Here is an 18,409-nt window from a genome sequence, read left to right as displayed (position 1 = left end):
AGGTACTTAGGGAGGTTATGCCTTTTTTCTGAGCCAGTGTGGTGTAGTGGTTAGAGTGCTGGACTAGGACCGGGGAGACCCGAGTTCAAATCCCCATTCAGCCATGATACTTGCTGGGTGACTGGGCCAGTCACTTCTCTCTCAGCCTAACCTACTTCACAGGGTTGTTGTGAGGAGAATCTTAAGTATGTAGTACACTGCTCTGGGCTCCTTGGAGGAAGAGGACTTATTCACCCCAGCACAGTACCTCCAGTGACTGTTGCTGGTGTCTATCTTATGTTTCTTTTTAGATTGTGAGCCCTTTGGGGACAGAGAGCCATCTTATTTATGTATTATTTCTCTGTGTAAACCGCCCTGAGACATTTTTGGAAGGGCGGTATAGAAATCTATACTAGAAAGGGCGGTATAGAAGAAATAATAATAATAAATAAGCAACAACATTGATAATAAAATTCAGCCATCCCAGGTCCTTGGGAAGGACTCGATGTCTGGATAAAACAAACCAGTCAGTGTCACCTGTCTGACTGTGTAAACAACAACAACAACAACAATAATAATAGCGGGGTATAAATGTAAATGAATGTAAATTCTCCTGATGATGTTGACATGGAGAAATAGATTTGGGTGTCATCAGCATACTGATAACACCCTGCACCAAATCTCCTGCACCCAATCTCCTGATGGTCTCTCCCAGAGGTTTCCTGTAGATATTAAAAAGCATTGGAGACAGTATGGAGCCCTGGGGACACTTTATAAAAGTTCATATTTTGAAGAACTGTCCCCGAGGGACACCATCTGAAATCTGCCCAAGAGGTAGGAGCGGAACCACCATAAAACAGTGCCTTCCACACCCAACCCTCTGATAGTCCAGAAGGATACTGTGGTGTATAGTATCAAAAGCCACCGAGAGATCCAAAGGAACCAAAAGAGTCATACTCCCTCTGTCAATTCCCCATTGGACATAATCCATCAGGCTGACTAAGGCAGTCACCACCCCATAGCCTGTCCGAAAACCAAGTTGAAAAGGGTCTACATAATCCGTTTCCTCCAAGACTGTCTTTAGCTTGGAGGCCAGCATCCTATCAATTACCTTGCCTAGCCATGGGAGGTTGGCAACAGGCCTGTAGGTGCTTTACTCTGAGGGATCCAATGCAGACGTGGTCTAATAATTGCCCCCTTAAAACAAGGAAGCATCCTGCTCTCCCTCAGAGAAGCATTTATAATCTCAGGCCTCCTACAACACCCCCCCCCCGCCAGATAGTATAAGCCATCTTGGACGAGGACCAAGAGAACAGGTGGTAGGCTGCACTGCTCCCAGCAGCTTATCCACATCACCAGGAGTCATAAACTGAAACTGATCTGCATTTAGGTTCCTTAATAATTGTGGGGTCTAAGTTGTCCCGAATACAAGAGACTTTATCCAGAAAATCTCATTAAAAACATCACAGCTGTTAATTGATGGTTCCAGATTCTGATTCAAGGGAGGATGGGCATGTACTAGCCCTCTCACAACCCTAAGCTGGATATGAGCTTTTTTCTTGTAAAAAAAAGAAAGGGGAGGGAGATTTTAAATGAAAAATAAGGGGATTTAGGGCAGCGGTCCCTCTAATTTCTTCATCTCTGTGCGGAATGAGTTTTGTTCTGGGTGGCAGTATCACGGCACTGTGTGCACAGATGCATTGAGAGTGGGGCATTCCTAATTCAGCCTGAGTGGAATCTAAAATTAACTGAGCAGACATCAGAAAACTCGTGAGCGCCTGCAGAGGGAACAGTGATTTGGGGGGCATTCCTGGAGAACAAGGTACTATGCTTTTCTACCCTTATTTCTGCCCCTTCCCTGATTTTAGCATTTTTTTAAAGCTCAAGCTAACCCCCACAATCCCCATAGGGTTAAGGCCTCTTTTTACGCAGTTTCATTATTTGTGGAAATTGATGGGAACGGAACCCCCTTTGAATAATCAGGGCCACCTGTACTGCCTTGCCCCTCAACCGTGATTGGGACTAGCTCCCTTTCAAAGCCGACCTTTCTGAGCTTTGAAAGCGGCATGGAGGAAGGAAACTTGCCAGCAGCCTCCTCTCCTTGTGTTTCCTGTAAGACCTGGTCTTGTGGCAGCAAGCATGAAATGTCCTATTCATGCTTGCTGTCCCTAAGCAGGGTCTACCCTGGTTTGCATTTGAATGGGAGACTACATGGTGTGAGCACTGTAAGATATTCCCCTAAGGGGATGAGGCCACTCTGGGAATAGCATCTGTGTGCTTGCAGGCAGAAGGTGCCAAGTTCCCTCCCTGGCATTTCCAGATAGGGCTGAGAGTCTCCTGCCTCTGCAGCCTTGGAGAAGCTGCTGCCAGTCTGAGTAGAAAGTACTGAGCTAGATGGACCAATAGTCTGACTCAGTAGAAGGCAGCTTCCTGTGTTTCTAGGTAAGCTTTGCAAGGAGTGGGTGGGGGGAGGCATTCCTTTGCAACACTTGCAATGTTCAGATCAGTCTTGAAGGGGTTGCTCTGATGGTAGCAGCGGTGAGGGGTAGGAGCTCACTGCCCTGTAGCACCTCAACAGTTTGCTGCCTAAGGCATTCATCTCACATGGCCTCATAAAAGAGCCGCTCCTCACTAGAGGACCTTATTGGAAACCTAATTGAATCTATGTAGAGTGGTACCACTTCTGAACCCTCTCTCCCTCCCTTCCTTTTCTAGTGTGGGGTTGAAAACATCAGAAGAGCGGAATCTCTGAATGGAAACCCATTGTTTGCCAAGGTAAATACAGTCCTTGCGGGAAATGTTGGGGTCTCGGAAAAATCAGCACTAATGGGCTTTGCCTTTCTACCTCTTATGCATCAGGAACTTTCTCGCAACCATCTCGTTTCCGAGCAATTGCTAGTTCTCTGCTTCACATTCTCTGCTTGGGGGCCTGGAGGAAAAAATGGAAGCAGTTCTGTCTCTCTGGATTGCATCTGCCAGGCACAACTGAGTAAACATACAACTACCCGTTCTTCACTGAGCTGCTTAAGATGTTTGAGAACAGAGAGAAGTCTTTTGGTGTGCAGCGGAGCACCTAGTGATACATGCTTTAGGGTCTTTTCTTGATCTCCTCTCCCAGATTTCTCAAAGATTCTAAATTGGGGGCAGGTAATCTTGGCTCTCCAGCTGTTGTAGAACATCAGCTTCTGTCTTTCCCAGCCACAATACATTGTGGCTGGGGATGATGGGAGCTGTAGTTCAGCAATAGCTGGAAAGCCAAGATTGCCTATCCCTGCTCTAAATCTTGGATAATTTTCTAAGTGTATTTGGCAGACCATATACAGTATACATTCTCTCCCTTTGCGAACATTGGGTAGCATCCAGATTAGTTTAGTCATGAGATCAATGAACATTGAAATCACTGAGACGTTAAGTTAACTTGTCTGATTGATTTCAGTGGGATTTAGTCGTAGGACTGTGTTGGACTGTCTGATTCTGACAAAGGTGCCACACCTCCTTGGTGCTATGCAGAGGTGGGCACTCCTGGTGTGGCCACCTGTGCACTGTTCCTACCGTCTCTGGTACTGGAGGAGGCTTTTATCCATAACTGGAGACCAAGGGGAATGCTGGGAAAGATGCAAAGGGGACATCTGGAAAGTGTGCCCCATGGGGAAAGTGTTGGGAGGAACTACAGTTCCCAGATACCCCCTAAGTCTTTTTCGGCATCTCCATGGCCTCTGGTTGCAGAGTAACTGCAGGTACTGCACAGAGCTGTTGTGCTGGGAATGCTCACCTCTGTGTAGCGCCGAGGGTGTGCAACACATTTTTCAAAATTGGACATTCCAACATACAGCCCCAATAACTAACTAAAAGAGGGGAAGGGGAGTGCTGCCTGTCTATGAAATCCTGTCTACCTAGTGCTTGTCCATAACCTGGTTTATTTTTTTATCCTGCTGCTTAACTTGCATTCTATAACCAAGTGCTTTAAAACATTCATTTCTTGACTTTCTCAAAATCCATTGAAAACTGTGTTTGCAGCCCACATAGCAACTGGTTCTTTGGGCCCAGAATTCCTTGTTTGTCAGCACTCCTGATTAAGTAGTGATTAATTTAGTTGGTTGGCTGCATCCGCTGAAGTTCGCAGCCCTGCTTTTCAGTCTTCGAAATTATGTAAAGACAGATGCCATGGTCCAGCACACGAGATCCATGTGCAGAAGCCGACTTGTCTGCAGTAAGCAGAAGTGGATGCACATTTGCATTCTCATCAAGGCCCCACGGAACTGGAGTATCTTTTGATGTGGATGTGGATGTGGATGTACATCCACATCTGGGGGTGCTAGTTGCTGTGCATGCAAACATTTGCACATAACTGGAGTCTGAATGCGGCCAGAATGATAGTAACATTCTGTCTGTTATTGCCCAAATATTTTGATAGCCAAGTGGAAGTGGCAGATTTATTGCAATGTTCCAAGTGGGTTATGGAGTCTAATTTTGCAACCAACAATAGTATTTCAAACAAACATGCTGGCTTGCTCTGATCATTGCGGGAAGCCCTGCTTTGTGTCCCCCTGCCATTGAGGTGTGGCTGGGGACAGGGACACAGGGCAGGGTGATGGCACCCAGCCGGTAGAATTTTCTGCCCTCGGAGATCTGACTGATAGATCTCACTAGATCTTGCCTAGTGTGTTGACTAAGATAGTGGCTTTGAATTTGGATGTATCTGCTTACCTGCCAGTTGCAGGGGAGCAGCATCAGGAGGCAGGGCATGCCCTCACCTCTTGCCTGTGGGTTTCTCAGAGGCATCTGGTGGGCCCCAGTGTGAAACAGTGGGCTAAATAGGCCTTGGATGCTGGACTAGATAGGCCTTGGGCCTGGTCCAGCAGGGCTGTTCTTGTGAATCTTGCCTATTCCATGAACTCATCAGACCGTCTTTGGGAAGCCACTCCCTCTAGGCTTCAGCTCACCGTAACACTTGCCTTAAATGTATTACCTTGATGCCATCCTTCAAGCCTGCAAAGCAGGGCTGCACAACTTTGGCCCTCCATCTGTTGTTGGACTACAACGCCATCCTTTCTGACTATTGACCACTGTGACTGGGGATGTTGGGAGCTGTAGTCCGACAATAGCTAGCTGGCCAAAGTTTTGATGAAGCCATTGAAATGGCTTCCTGAGCCATTTTGGAAGGGCGGTATACAAATCTAATCTAATCTAATCTAAATAAATAAATAAATAAAACATGCACACCATTTTGCATACGCAAAAAGTGCTAAACAAATGGTAATTGTATTGGTGTGATTTTTAGGCACAGATAAAAATTGTGCTATTCAGGCTCACATTTGCATACAAGTTATCTACTGGAGTTAACTGAGAATTCAGTTTGCATATGCCCTGATTTGCTTACTGTTACTGTGTAGGGTGGTTCTGTGGGTTTTTTGTGGGGTGGGGGGTGGTTTCAGTTGTGTGTGTGTGTGTGTGTGTGTGTGAATAATAATTTGAAACTCCCCTTACTGGATGTAAAGGCAGATTATGAATATTCCAGAAGTTCAATAAACTAAATATTCTGTTTCTGAAACACACCTTTAAAAAAAACCATGTGACCTGGGAAATTCTTGTGTAGCAGTTTGCTCCTGATCCTGCCCTCATCTTGCAAGAAAAGTCCAAAAGTCATAATAGTCATTATTTCTAAAGTACTGTAACAAACTTTAGCCCTTTTCACATGTTATGTTCAACGCTTGTCCAATGAATGTATACCAAGGGTACACAACTCCAGATGCCCCATGGGCCGGAAACAACCACAACATGGTATTTGGTGGCCAAGGTCAATTTTCAGCACATTATTACATTAAAATTAATTATTTAAAATATTAATGAAAGTAGTTATTAGTTATGTGTGGCTCTTTCCCCTTGGTCAAGGGACCCACAGTTTTAACTAGAATAGTGCCCAGAAAACAGGCCCTCTCCCTGCTCAGGCACTAGAACTGACCCAGAGAGTGACCATCTGCTTTTCTAGGGTGCTGCAGCAGCAAGATTTTCCTACCCGAGGGCCAGCAAAAAAGTCCCCATGGCCCTCATCTGGGGTCTGGACCTTATGTTGTGCAGGCCTGATGTATACTGCACACATGTACAGAACTGTACACAGGTACCGTTATTCACACATTATGTTGAACACAGGTGCAGCAGTACACTTTCTAACTGTACCCTGCATTTCAGAAGGCCTGCACCCAGGATCATTTTTTAAAAAATGAATGCAGGTTTAGTCATTTACACAAACACATGTGTGAGTGTACAGACATCTGTATGCTCATTCAACATAATGTCTGAATAGGGCTATTGATGGGATTGTTTACCAACTCTTGCCAGTTTGGAAGTGTGTTTTGGTTGGTCGGTTTTTTAAAAATTCTTTCTGGACTTTCAGGCACTGGCGGACTTGGTCTATTCGCATCTGCGGTCGAATGAAATATGCTCCAAGCAGTTAACCCTCAGTTGTCCACTTTGCGTGAATCCCACCTGCCGAGAGATGAAATCCTTCTTTGCCAGTCAAGAACTGTGATGTGCATTTGCAAAGGGACATCCTCTGGCTATTTGACGGAGTAACCCTGCAGATTCTGCAAAGGGTGCCCAATTGCTCTTCTTTCTTTAGCTCCTCTTGGGGCTGCTTCACATACGACATTTTCGCCCTACCTCATATGTGAAGTGGCCTTTGGTCCTGAATGGGATGTGCACTGGGGAGAAAGAGGGAGGACTTTGAATCCCCCCACCCCCATTGAGGGATCTTGTATTGGAAGGGAAGTAATTTTTAAGGGCTTCATCCTGTGTGTTGCTAAGAACACTTGTCTCCTGAAATGGGTAGGCCTTCAGGGGATTCTTAGCATCTCACAGTATCAAGCCAGCACCAAGTGCTGAAAAATTGACTGATACCGACTGATCATGAGCTGCTGATGTCAGAGTACTTCCTATAGACTTTAGCAATCGGAGTAGTCCCAGACATCTTGCTGCCTGAGGTGAAGGACAACATGACACTCCATCCTCTCTATGGGTGGCTCTGTCTGCAGTAGCAGGAGGGTCAGTGCTTGCCGACTCCTGAGCCCCTCCTCGTAGCCAAGCTTGAGGCAACCACCTCCCCCTGCCTCACGGAAGGGCCGCCTCTGTCTGTGATGCTGTGAGGAAAGACGTGACTCATGGATTTCGGCTCGTAGGGGTCAGTTCTCCTCCAGAGAAGTAGCATTAAATCCAGAATGACTGCTCCAAAGATCTTCATTTAAGAGTTGCAACATCAATTGCAGAGAGCTCTTAATATGCACTTGCCATAACAATATTAATGTCAAGCCTTCCACGTAGGATATACTACTATTTTTGTGGTCCTTTTTTACACTGTCAGAGCGCTGTAGCTAACACACTGACCAGCCTGCTGCTATTCCTAGTCTGTTATCAGCTGGGTTTTGATGATCAAGTGACATCTAATAATTTTTTAAAAACACAAATAGCATGTATATTTTTTTGAAATGGAGATTTATTTTGTTTTCTCCTTGGATTTTTTCTCCCCCCCCCCCCCTTCATGCAGAAGTGATTCTGCATCAGCCCAGCAGAATGTTCCTTGGACAACAAGAGTTATCCAGACTACGTTTACCAAGTTTCTTTCTTTTGGAGATTTCCATATTGTACTTAGGAAAGTTTTTGTTCTTTGACGCTTTATATGAGAAGAAATGACCACATCTTGTTTGGGCGACAAAGCTATTTGAAAGTACAGTGTGTTGACTGATAGCATGTAGATTTGTGGGTCTATTTGCAGAGTACTGATGTGCCTTCACATCTCCCCAATCATAGATACATCCATGCAACATGCTTATACCTGAACCTGTGAGCTGAGGCTCGTTCTAATTCACAAGGCCTTGTCATATGAGCAAGTTGTAAATGGATGACCCATTCATACAAACCACTTCCATGTGCATTTGTTGGGATACATGTGCAAGTTGTCAGCATCAGCAGAGGGCACTGTATGTTGCCCAGTCAATTTGGAGAATGGCCAACTGGTGTTGGAGAATACTCATTGATCTGTTTTATTGTACACACTGCCTACTTAATATGTATAGTCTTCAAGAGGAGAAATGCCCGCGTTGGCTGACATGTGTGCAGTAAGTCAATGTGACTGTGGGTCTGCAGGGAGCCTCCAGCATCCTTGCGGTGATGGCACCTTGTGTGACTGCACAATGCGCCATTGCTTAAGGGACGCTGAAGGTTCCCGGTGAACCCGCAGCCCTACTTGCACTGACTTGTATGTTGGCCATTGATTGGTCATTGTCCCGCCATCAGTTAAAGACTCTGTGTGTAGTGTGAACATTGCAGGAAATCCCCTGTTGATGCTGTTGATCTCTGCACATTTTCCAGGCTTCATGTGATATTGTGTGCAATCATTTTTGTGCACCTTCTCCATTGAACTTCCATTAAACATGCCTTGTGTGTGTCTAACTATATCTCACCAGAATGGATGCACTATCCTTGCAACTTGTCGGGTAGATGATACCTGTAAACTGGACCTATCCAAAAATTTGGGTTCTACTTACGAGAGAGCCGATTGAAGGGAAAGGATAATTCCAGTTCACCGAGATGCTTTACAAGCAAGATGTCAGATAAGCAATTAGTGTTGACATTTATTGGTAATTCGTAAGATGTTAGGACGCCCAGTGGGTAATCTTGGTACTGTATTACGAAGGCTTGTGTTTGACATTTTAGAACTGGGGCATGTAAATGGCCCATATCAATAATTGATGGAAGCAAAGATGCGATTTAGACATTGTTAAGACATTTTGAGATTTACTGGTAAATGTCAACACTTCCTGTACTTCCCATGGGAACTCTTAAAATCTTAAGAGAGCTCATGGGAAATGCAGGAAATGTTGACATTTACTGGTCATTCTTAAGATTTTAAGAATGACCAGTAAATGTCAACATTCTCTAAATGTTTGACACTTAACAGCAACTTATCCAGTACACTCATAGGGTTGCTTCAGAAGCTGTCCTGTTTATGAAGCTTGTTGTCAGAACTGACTTTAGTCGCACTGATACTTCTGTGTAAGGAATTTCTCCATAACCAGCTTTTCTTTTTTCACCGAGGGCTTCCTTCTCTTTGAACAAGTCAAAACGTGAGGCTGTTCTTCAGAGCTACTTTATAGATCTGCTTATCACTTGCCAGCTGTCAAGACACTGTGGTTTTTGTGGGATTTCTATGGATGCAAATTGATCTGGATTTAATTCATGTTGTCAATTAAACTCCAAGTGATCTATGAGAACATTTTTCAACTCGTAGCGAATGCACGATACAGTTGGCAGCAAGCTTGTACCTGTTAGTTGTCGACAAGCGAGGGATTATAAATTTCTTTAATGCAGAAAAATAAAATGTTGGGCTGTGTGTGGTTTTTTTCTTTAAGGGGGTCAGGGTGCTGGGGAGAAGGAGGGTTGCATTTTGGGGCTAGAATTAGGAGGCGGAGCTTGCCTTTGTAGCACTTGGCCAACAACTAGATTCTTTTGATAGAGGGTGGGGAACAAACAGAGGCCAAGGCCCGGAGATAAGCCCTATTTAGATATTACCTTCAGCACTCTTACTAGTGTACACAGCTACAACTTTGTACACTGGTACAGTTATAATAATAATAATTTGATTTCTATACAGCCCTTCCAAAAATGGCTCAGAGCGGTTTACATAGAAAATAACAAACAAATAAGATGGAACCCTGTCCCCAAAGGGCTCACATTCTAAAAAGAAACATCAGATAGACACCAGCAACAGTCACTGGAAGTACTGTTGCATGCATATTGAACACAGGCACAGTAGTAAGGGTGTAGTGGAGGCAGGACGTGCAGAGACCAAATGCCAGTACTTCCCGGCTTCTCTGGCTGTTTGGTTGGGCATGGCTGTGGGTGCTGTCATGGAGAATGCCTGCACTTCTGAATTTGCATCTACATCACTGTGTAGTAGACCTCTTAGATGTATGTATGCATTTGAGAGGCCTGTACAAGGTTAACCTTTAATATGAACGCAGGCACAGTCGTCTGCACAAACACATGTACAAGTATACAGACATCTAAACTATTGTACAACATAATGTCTGAATAGGGCTAAAGTCTTGTTCCATTGCGGCCACACACTTCACTCTAGTGTAGCAAAGTGACTAAGAGTGGGAGCTGAGTCTCTGTTCAGGTTGATGTAAGCAAGCCACCGTGGACCAGTCCAGGTATAATGGCAAATGAGGTTTTCTGCTATACTTACAGGCCATAGAGATTGCCCACCCCAGTTCTATCATGGAGCTGTTTTGTCACCATTGTGCTGGATTTGTGGTAGCAAGCATGAATTGTCCCCTTTTCTAAGCAGGGTCTGCCCTGGTTTGCATTTGAATAGGAGACTACATGTGTGAACACTGCAAGATAGTCCCCTTAGGGGATGGGGCCGCTCTAGGAAGAGCATCTGTTAGCTTGCATGCAGAAGGTTCAAAGTTCCCTCCCTGGTATCCAAGATAGAGCTGAGAGGGATTCCTGCCTGCAACCTTGGAGAAGCTGCTGCCGGTCTGGGTAGACAATACTGAGCTAGATGGACCAAGGGTTTGACTCTGTAAAAGGCAGCTTGGTGTGTTCCTATGTAAAGCTAAGAACGGTGGTTTAACTAGTTAATAAACCAGGCTGTGAAACCAACTGGGGAGGAGAGTTGATCTTGTGATAGTGAGCATGAATTGTACCTTTTACTAAGCAAGGTCTGCCTTGGTTTGCATTTGGATTACATGTGTGCGCTGATGTGGCTATAATTAATTGGAAGAGCATCTGCTTGCATGCAGAAGGTTCCAGATTTACCCTCCTTGGCATCTCCAGAGAGGTCTGAGAGAGACACTGAAACCTTGGAGAGCTGCTTCCAGTCAATGTAAACAATACAGTTCCTCGCCAATCATGGTTTCCTCAATCACGGATTTGAGTTTTGGCAACTGGGGAATTGTGACCATCCTCGCCAACTGCAACCCTAGTATCTGCAGTTTGGTGAGGTGTTTTTTTTTTTGTTTTTTTTTAAATTTGTCAGTTTTGTTGGGGGGTCATTTCAATTCCCCCCCCTTACTTTTGGTCTTTCTGTGAATGTGAAATTTTGGAGAGCTGTCCATGTAGACCCCAGAGTGAGCAAACTTGGCTTTCCGGCTGTTATTGAACTACAAGTCCCATCTTCCCCAGCCACAATAAGACTGTCCTCAGGGCAGGGTGACCGTCTTCAGTCCCATGCTCAGACAGGTCCCACACTGGCCAAGCAGCCTGCCTTGCTCTCTCCACCGCCAGCGGTGCTGAGCTGTGTGTGTGCACTCACACATGACAGCCACGTCAGTGTTGAGTCGCATGGTGTGCACAAGGAGATAGGGGAGGACAAGAGCAAGTGAGGAGGCTGCACAGCAGCAGCAAGAGGAAGAGCAAGAGCAGCAGCAAGAGGAAGCCAACCAATCAGAGCTACCATGTGGAGCCACAAGCAGTAGGGATGTGCAAACTGGTTTGACGTCGAGCCAGCTCATCATTGAACCAGTTCAGTTCAACAGTTCGGGGTTGAACCTAACCACCCCGTTTGGACTGAAACCACACAGCCCCAGCCGTTGGGTGGGGGGGTGGGGGTTCATGAGTTTGTTTTTTTAATTAGTACTTACTCCCTCTAGGGGGCTTCTCTGAGTCTATGGAGGTTCCCCCTTCCCCCCCACCAGCCTTCCTCATGCTATAGATGATCTGATTCAGATGTTTTCCGGGCCTTTCCCCCTTGCGGCAGCCATTTTGGAGGCTGCCGCGCATGTACAATAGGCCCCTGCATGGCCCGGTCATGACCTTGGCTTCTGAGGGGAAGAAATCACACACACACAAATAGATACAGGTGGGTTTGTTTGACTTTCCTTTCTACTTGAGCCGAAAAGACAGCTATGCATATGGAATCCCCACTGCCCAATCACCACGGTGCTTCTGCTCGGTTTCCTGCAATTGGTAAAGTGCTGTGTGGGCGGGGCTTGCCTCGAACATCCTTAGCTTTTCATAGAGTAAGATGCATATTATATTGAAATGTTAAGGAAGCCCCACATATGCTGATACAGCCCCGTGCCCGCCTAGGGACAGCCCTGCACAATAAAGTATGGTTGGGCATGATGGGAGCTGTAGCTCCTCAACAGCTGGAGGGTCAAATTTGCCTACAAGCTTGGTTGCTAGCTTTATCCAGGAAGTGAGGGAAAGGGAGACAATGGAAGTCTCTCTCTCCAGGTGAGCAAATGAAACCTGAGACTATCGGTCTAACAAGGGGAAGTAGAGTAGATGACTGGTATGCTCCAAATCAGGGATTCTCAACAGTTGGGTCCCCAGATGTTATTGGACTTCAACTCCCATAATCCCCAACCAAAGGCCACTGGAGTTGGGGATTATGGGAGTTGAAGTCCAGTAACATCTGGGGGCCCAACGTTGAGAATCCCTGCTCTAAATCATAGCAACCATGGCTGAACCAGGCCGCTTCTGAAGGGATTTGGCTCCTTCTGCCCCACCTTGCCACCTTCCCTGACTCCTGGAGATCCTTAACAGGGATGGGCAGAAGAAAGGTGATTCAGTTTTTATCTGAGCACAATGAAGTAGTAACAGTTCCTTCTGCTGCATCGTTCCTGTGAGTGTATTTTCCCTACTGCAGTCTTGGGAAAGGTGCAGGGTTTCCTGGGAGTTCTAATTGGTTCCAGGCCTGTGGCTGTTGCTTCAGCAGCCCAAGAAAGATGACCATTCCCAGGAAATGGGAAAAATTACTTTTCCCAGGACTGGAGGGGAAGAAGTTAAAGAAAAATGCTTCCAGAACTTTTAAAATGACACTGCGGACAATGTTGCCATTTTGCCACACACAGATTGAAATGAGAAATAGTTCAAAGTAGAATGTTGCAGTGGGGAAATGACTTGACTAGCAAGCCAGAGGTTGCTGGTTCGAATCCCCGCTGGTATGTTTCCCAGACTATGGGAAACGCCTATATTGGGCAGAAGTAATATAGGAAGATGCTGAAAGGCATCATCATCTCATACTGCGCGGGAGGAGGAAATGGTAAACGCCTCCTGTATTCTACCAAAGACAACCACAGGGCTCTGTGGGCGCCAGGAGTTGAACCTGACTCGACGGCACACTTTAGAATGAACAGAGACTATTTTCTACTTTCTTTCAACATATCGACTCTTACCTTGGTCCCCCTCCCATGTGCTGTAAATTTGGTCTGTATCCAGTTGTCATATGGGTTACAAAGGAGTATTGCCTAGTCTTTGGATGGCTACCATCTTGAAACAAGATGGCAGATGGGCAAAAACAAAGCACCCCCATCAGGTCCCCCTGGTATCCTCTCCCACATGCTGTGAATTTGGTTTATATCGGACTGAATTCAAATGGGGACACACGCAGATAGACACACGATAGAGGGGGACACACGCAGATGGATATGGTGACCTTGTCAGCCTTCTTCCCTTTCGAAAGTAGCCTAAAAATGCCGCTTGTTCCTATTTAAGTACTTACAGGGAAGGGGTTGAAGTTTCAACTTTGAATTTGATGGAAGCAAAGTGGGATCTCTTGAAGCCTCAAAGCAAGTTGGTGGCCCCCATTATGGTGCCTCCCGCTCAGAGCTGCTCCATTCCCTTCCTCAGCCTATTTGCTTGGATTTGAAAAGAAGAGAGGAGCTGAGTGAGCAAGGAGGAGAGGAGAGGAGAGGAGAGTGGTGGCCTGGAGAAGGGGTTCCCTACCTGTGGTACTCCAGATGTTGCTGAACTACAACTCCTATCATCCCCAGCTACAGTTTACTGTGGCTAGGGATGATGGGAATTGTCGTTCAGCAACACCTGGAGCACCACAGGTTGGTAACCCCTGGCCTAAAGCAAGACAGTTGCGGTCAGCAGAAGAGTTGTGGGGCTGCATTGGTCACCGAGCTCCACAAGGTCTCGGGCTGCTGCTGTTCAGCAGAGAATCTCCGCAGACTTGGAAACTGGAGGCTAAGTTTGTGGGAATGTTATAACGGCTATAAAAATTGATTGGCTTTTTATCTTTCTACCAAAGAAGCTGGGAAGAATTAGCTGGCATTAATTATGAGGCATCACGTTTTTTCCCACAGTAGCAGGAGGTATTTAAAATTCAATTTTTATGTATCCTTAACCTCAAGTGAGATAATTACCACAACCTGTTTGGTTTACTTTTTGCTGTTAGCCTGTAATGTAGATAACAATTAATTTTCTAGCTTCTCACAGACTGATGATGGGGAGAAGAGAGCCGGTGGTTTTTGATTAGCAGGGAACGTGTAATTATCGCAACCGCTCTCTTTTTGGCTCGCATCTTTTCAGCAGCATCGCTAGAAAAACTTTAGATTGTCTTCTGTTTGAACAGACAGGATGCCTCTGTATACCAGTTGCTGAGAAACAATGGTGGGAGAAGTTTTGCATAGGTGGGTATATTAAGCAGTTGTTGGTGGTGTGGAGAAGAATATTATCCCTTGGGATGGATCAATAGTCCTGATTGTACTATTTTTGCAGTATGTATTTGATCAATGCTTGTAATAAGCTCATTCATCCATGGTGTGAGAGGGCTGCTTGCCTGCTCTTTCTGCTTGTGGGCTTCCCAGAGCATCTGGTTGGCCATGGTGGAAAGTCAGTTTGACATAGGTTATATATTACCAGGGGCGACCCCTTCATGAGGTGAGGTGCTTGCCTCGGGTGGCGGATTATTGAGGTGAGACATCCCTGCTGCTGCCATTGGAGCAGCACTTTGGCACTGATCTGACCCTTGCCAACTTTGCAAGTAGTGCGTCTTTTCACATGCCTCGAAAAGCTTAGAAGAAACACGAGAAGAGAAGAGAAGAGGCTGCTGGCAACTCTCTCTGGCCCTCGCACCTGTTTCGAAGTTTGCAAAGGTTGGTTTTGAAAAGGAGCTGGTGGTGCCCATCAAGGTCACGGAGCAAGGCAGTATTTGGCTCCTCATAGGGATGTAGGAAGCGTTCTTATACCGAGTCAAACCATTGGTCCATCTAGCTCACTGTTGTCCACACAGACTGGCAGTGGCTTCTCCAAGGTTTGTTCTTCATCTAGCTCATCATCATCATCGATGACGATTGATGGATTCATCATTATCATTTATTCTTCATCGATTCATCATCGTTCTTCATCTAGCTCACTATTGTCCACAGACTGGCTTCTCCAAGGCTGCAGGCAGGAATCTCTCTCAGCCCTACCTTGGAGATGCCAGAGAGGGAACTTGGAACCTTCTGCATGCAAGCAGGTGGGTGCTCTTCCCATCCCCTGAGGGGAAGAATGTCTTACAGTGCTCGCATGTAGACTCCCATTCAAATGCAAACCAGAGGGGACCCTGCTTAGCAAAGGGGACAGTTCATGCTTGTTACCACAAGACCAGCAATCCCCCCTCACCTCAGGTGCTGCAATACTGTGGACCAACTCCGTATATTATATAGGTAGCTGCCTTCTACTGAGTCAAACCATCTACCTCATTGTTGTCTGCACTGTCTGGCAGCAGCTCCTCCGGGATTCAGCTGGTTACTTCTGAGCCCTGCCTTGAGATGCCAGGGATTGAACCTGGAGGCTTTACAGGCAGGGCTTCCGCCCTGAATCTCCTTCAGAAGATTCTCCTTCACATCTCCTTCAGAGAGTGTGTGTGTTTACACACCAGCCAAATTTACCCCGAAGTCCCTTCGAGATCCTTGGACCCACTCCACACACAAATCAGGCTTTGTCTTGTGAATTCCAGCTTATCTCGATGTATTTCTGGTTTTTAAAATGCTGGCTTTCAGCTACTTTTTCTGAAAACAGGGAGAGGCACTGACGTAGACTCATTAGCATGATAAGAGGGATACTCTCTTTAGAAATGCAGATCTAGCTCTTTAGTAATCTCTCTCCAGGGGCGTAGCTATAATTGAACGAAAGGGTTCAAAGAACACGGGCCCCCAGCTTCTGAGGGCCCTCCAGCTCCATCCTTCCCTATTTTCTTCATTGTCTCCCTCACTTGGGGGGGCCGCCCAAGAGAGGGATGAACACAGGCCCCCTCTCCCCTAGCTACGCCCCTGTCTCTCTCCCTCCCCCCCCCATTGGCTAGAAGGAAAACATATGCGATGTGTACTTGCAAAAACAACAACCGATCGCACACGGGAGGAGCTGCTTCCCTCAATGCTGCAAGTATAATTCGAAGTGGCTTCACTCAACATTTATCCCGCAGCCTGAAGCCATGTGCGAATAGCTCCTTAGAGGCTTCTGCATGCAAAGTGGATGCTCTTCTCCTGAGGTCTGGTGTTTTCCCCAAAAGTTGCTTTATATCAAATCAGGCCATCAGCGCGTGAAGGCCCATATTGTCTATGCTGATAGACAAGCAGATCTCTAGGTTTTCGTGGAGGGAATTTCCTAGCTGGAACTTCCTCAAGCATCCTAGAGATCCTAAGGATCGAATATGGGATCTTCCACATGCAAAGCATGTGCCCTACTCCTGAGCCATGGTATCTTTAATATAGACATATTAGGCAATCTTGTATGGAGTCAGACAACTGTCAACTGTCTGTACTGACCGGGAGCAGCTCCAGGGTTCTTTCCAAGTCCAGGGTCCTTCCCAGTCAGATTCCGTCTCTGGCATCTCCAGCCTTACCAGGGATTGAACCTGAGTCCATATACATACAAAGCAAGTGCTCGACCACTGCGTTACAGTCCCTCTATCCTGAATTATGGGGGGAGAGCTGGTCTTGTGTGGTAGCAAGCATCATATGTCCCCTTTGCTAAGCAAGGTCCCCCGTGGTTTGCATTTGGCTGGGAGACTCCATGTGAGCTTTGAAATATATGGGGCTATTGCTCAGTGGAAGAGAATCTACCTGCTTGCATGCAGAAGGTCCCAGGTTCACTTCCAGGCATCTCCAGGTGGGGCAGGGAGAGATTCCTGCCTGTACCCTTGGAGAGCCACTGCCAGTCAGCATAGACAATACTAAGCTGGATGGACCAACGGTCTGACTCAGTTCTTAAATAGATGCCCATTAGATGGGCCTTTGGCGTCATCCAGCAGGGCTCGTCTTATCATGGTTTCTAGGGGTGCATAAGTTTCCTTCAGCCCAGTTGCTGGACCCACCATCCCCTGACATGGATGATGGGATTTCTAGTCCAGCATCAGCTGGAGGTTCAAAGTTGTGCAGACCTACATCTAGGTGTCTGGATGTAGAGGGGAAGAGGGAAGGGATTAAAAAAAAAGCTTCCTTCCAGAATTATAGTCCACCAACAGCTGGCGAGCCTCAGGTTGGTGACCCTGGCATTAATGCGCACCCAACATCCAGCTTCCAAGAAATGCTTTCTGCACCAAACGTGCCTGCCAAAGAACCCCTGAGCTGCTGCTACAAATTTAACATATTTCCACGTTGTCTACTCTGCCTCCCATGCACCGGAGGCAATTCCTTGTTGTTGCAGAGGATTCTAGGACCTGTGCTAGGGGGCATTGTTTAGCCGGGACATTAGCCAGGACTGTGGAGAAGGAGAGCAGGTGCTAAAACCCACTCAGCATGCCCTTGAAGCTTCCCTTGGCAAGGTGAAATTACAAATGGGTGGGTAAGCTGCTTTGCAAAGAAGCTTCCTTGTCCTCTGTTGCAGAATTTCTCATTCAGGAGCCCCTGGTGTGCTTCTGTGGACCCCCAGAGTTCCCTGGGAGGCCGTATGGAAATGGCAGCCTGACGCAACATTACCATCCTCTTATCACAAATCAGCTCCAACCCAAGGACAGTATTAACAAAGAGCTTTAAGAAAGATGGTAAGGGGTGGGGGGAGGCAGAGCACGCAATTTGACCTTGTCTCAAATGAAAACCCACCCACAACTGTTAATTTATTTGGTTATCTATTAACAGTCTCTAGGCAGCTTAGTTTTTACGTTTAAAATTAAGTGCTTGATTGATTATTTTCTGGAACAGTGATGGGATGTTGTTCTATACTTAAGCCAATCCATTAGTGAGCTCTCATTACTGAGCTCTGGTGTGTGTGTGTGTGTGTGTGTGTGTGTGTGTGTGTGTGTGTGTGTGTAGGAAAGACGTTGGAGGGGGAAGGAGACCAGGGCAAGTTCAGATTCAAGAAGTTAAGGATGATCATGTTTGTGTATCAGAGGGAAAATAGGAAGCGGCTTTATACCGAGTCAGACCATTGGCCCATCTAGCTCAGTATTGACTTCACAGGCTGGCAGCAGCTTCTCCAAGGTTACAGGCAGGAGTCTCTCTCAGCCCTATCTGAAGATGCCAGGGAGGGAACCTGGATCCTTCTGCATGCAAGCAGGTGGGTGCTCTTCCCAGAGTGACCCCATCCCCTAAAGGGAAGAATATCTTACAGTACTCACTCATGTCTCCCATTCAAATGCAAACCAGAGCAGACCCTGCTTAGCAAAGGGGGCAATTCATGCTTGCTACCACAAGACCAGCTCTCCTCCCATATA

The 18,409-nt window shown here is 46.4% G+C and overlaps 1 protein-coding gene across 4 annotated transcripts in view; it reads left to right on the top strand.

The window, feature by feature from the left end:
- Positions 1 to 18,409, top strand: part of FECH (ferrochelatase) — a 101,544-nt gene that overhangs the window by 27,771 nt on the left and 55,364 nt on the right. For 2 of the 4 annotated variants that reach the window (XM_053294896.1, XM_053294894.1), the window contains exon 10: positions 2,695 to 2,754. In XM_053294896.1, the coding sequence (XP_053150871.1) occupies positions 2,695 to 2,754 (60 nt within the window). Of the gene's footprint in view, positions 1 to 2,694; positions 2,755 to 6,373; positions 9,365 to 18,409 lie in introns of those variants that run through there. The other 2 variants (XM_053294897.1, XM_053294893.1) reach the window with 2 other exon arrangements.

This window comes from Hemicordylus capensis, chromosome 2 (genome assembly GCF_027244095.1).
Source record: "Hemicordylus capensis ecotype Gifberg chromosome 2, rHemCap1.1.pri, whole genome shotgun sequence".
NCBI classification, from domain to species: Eukaryota; Metazoa; Chordata; class Lepidosauria; order Squamata; family Cordylidae; genus Hemicordylus; species Hemicordylus capensis.
Note: the sequence above shows the minus strand (reverse complement) of the source record. Positions and strands in the feature narration are given on the sequence as shown.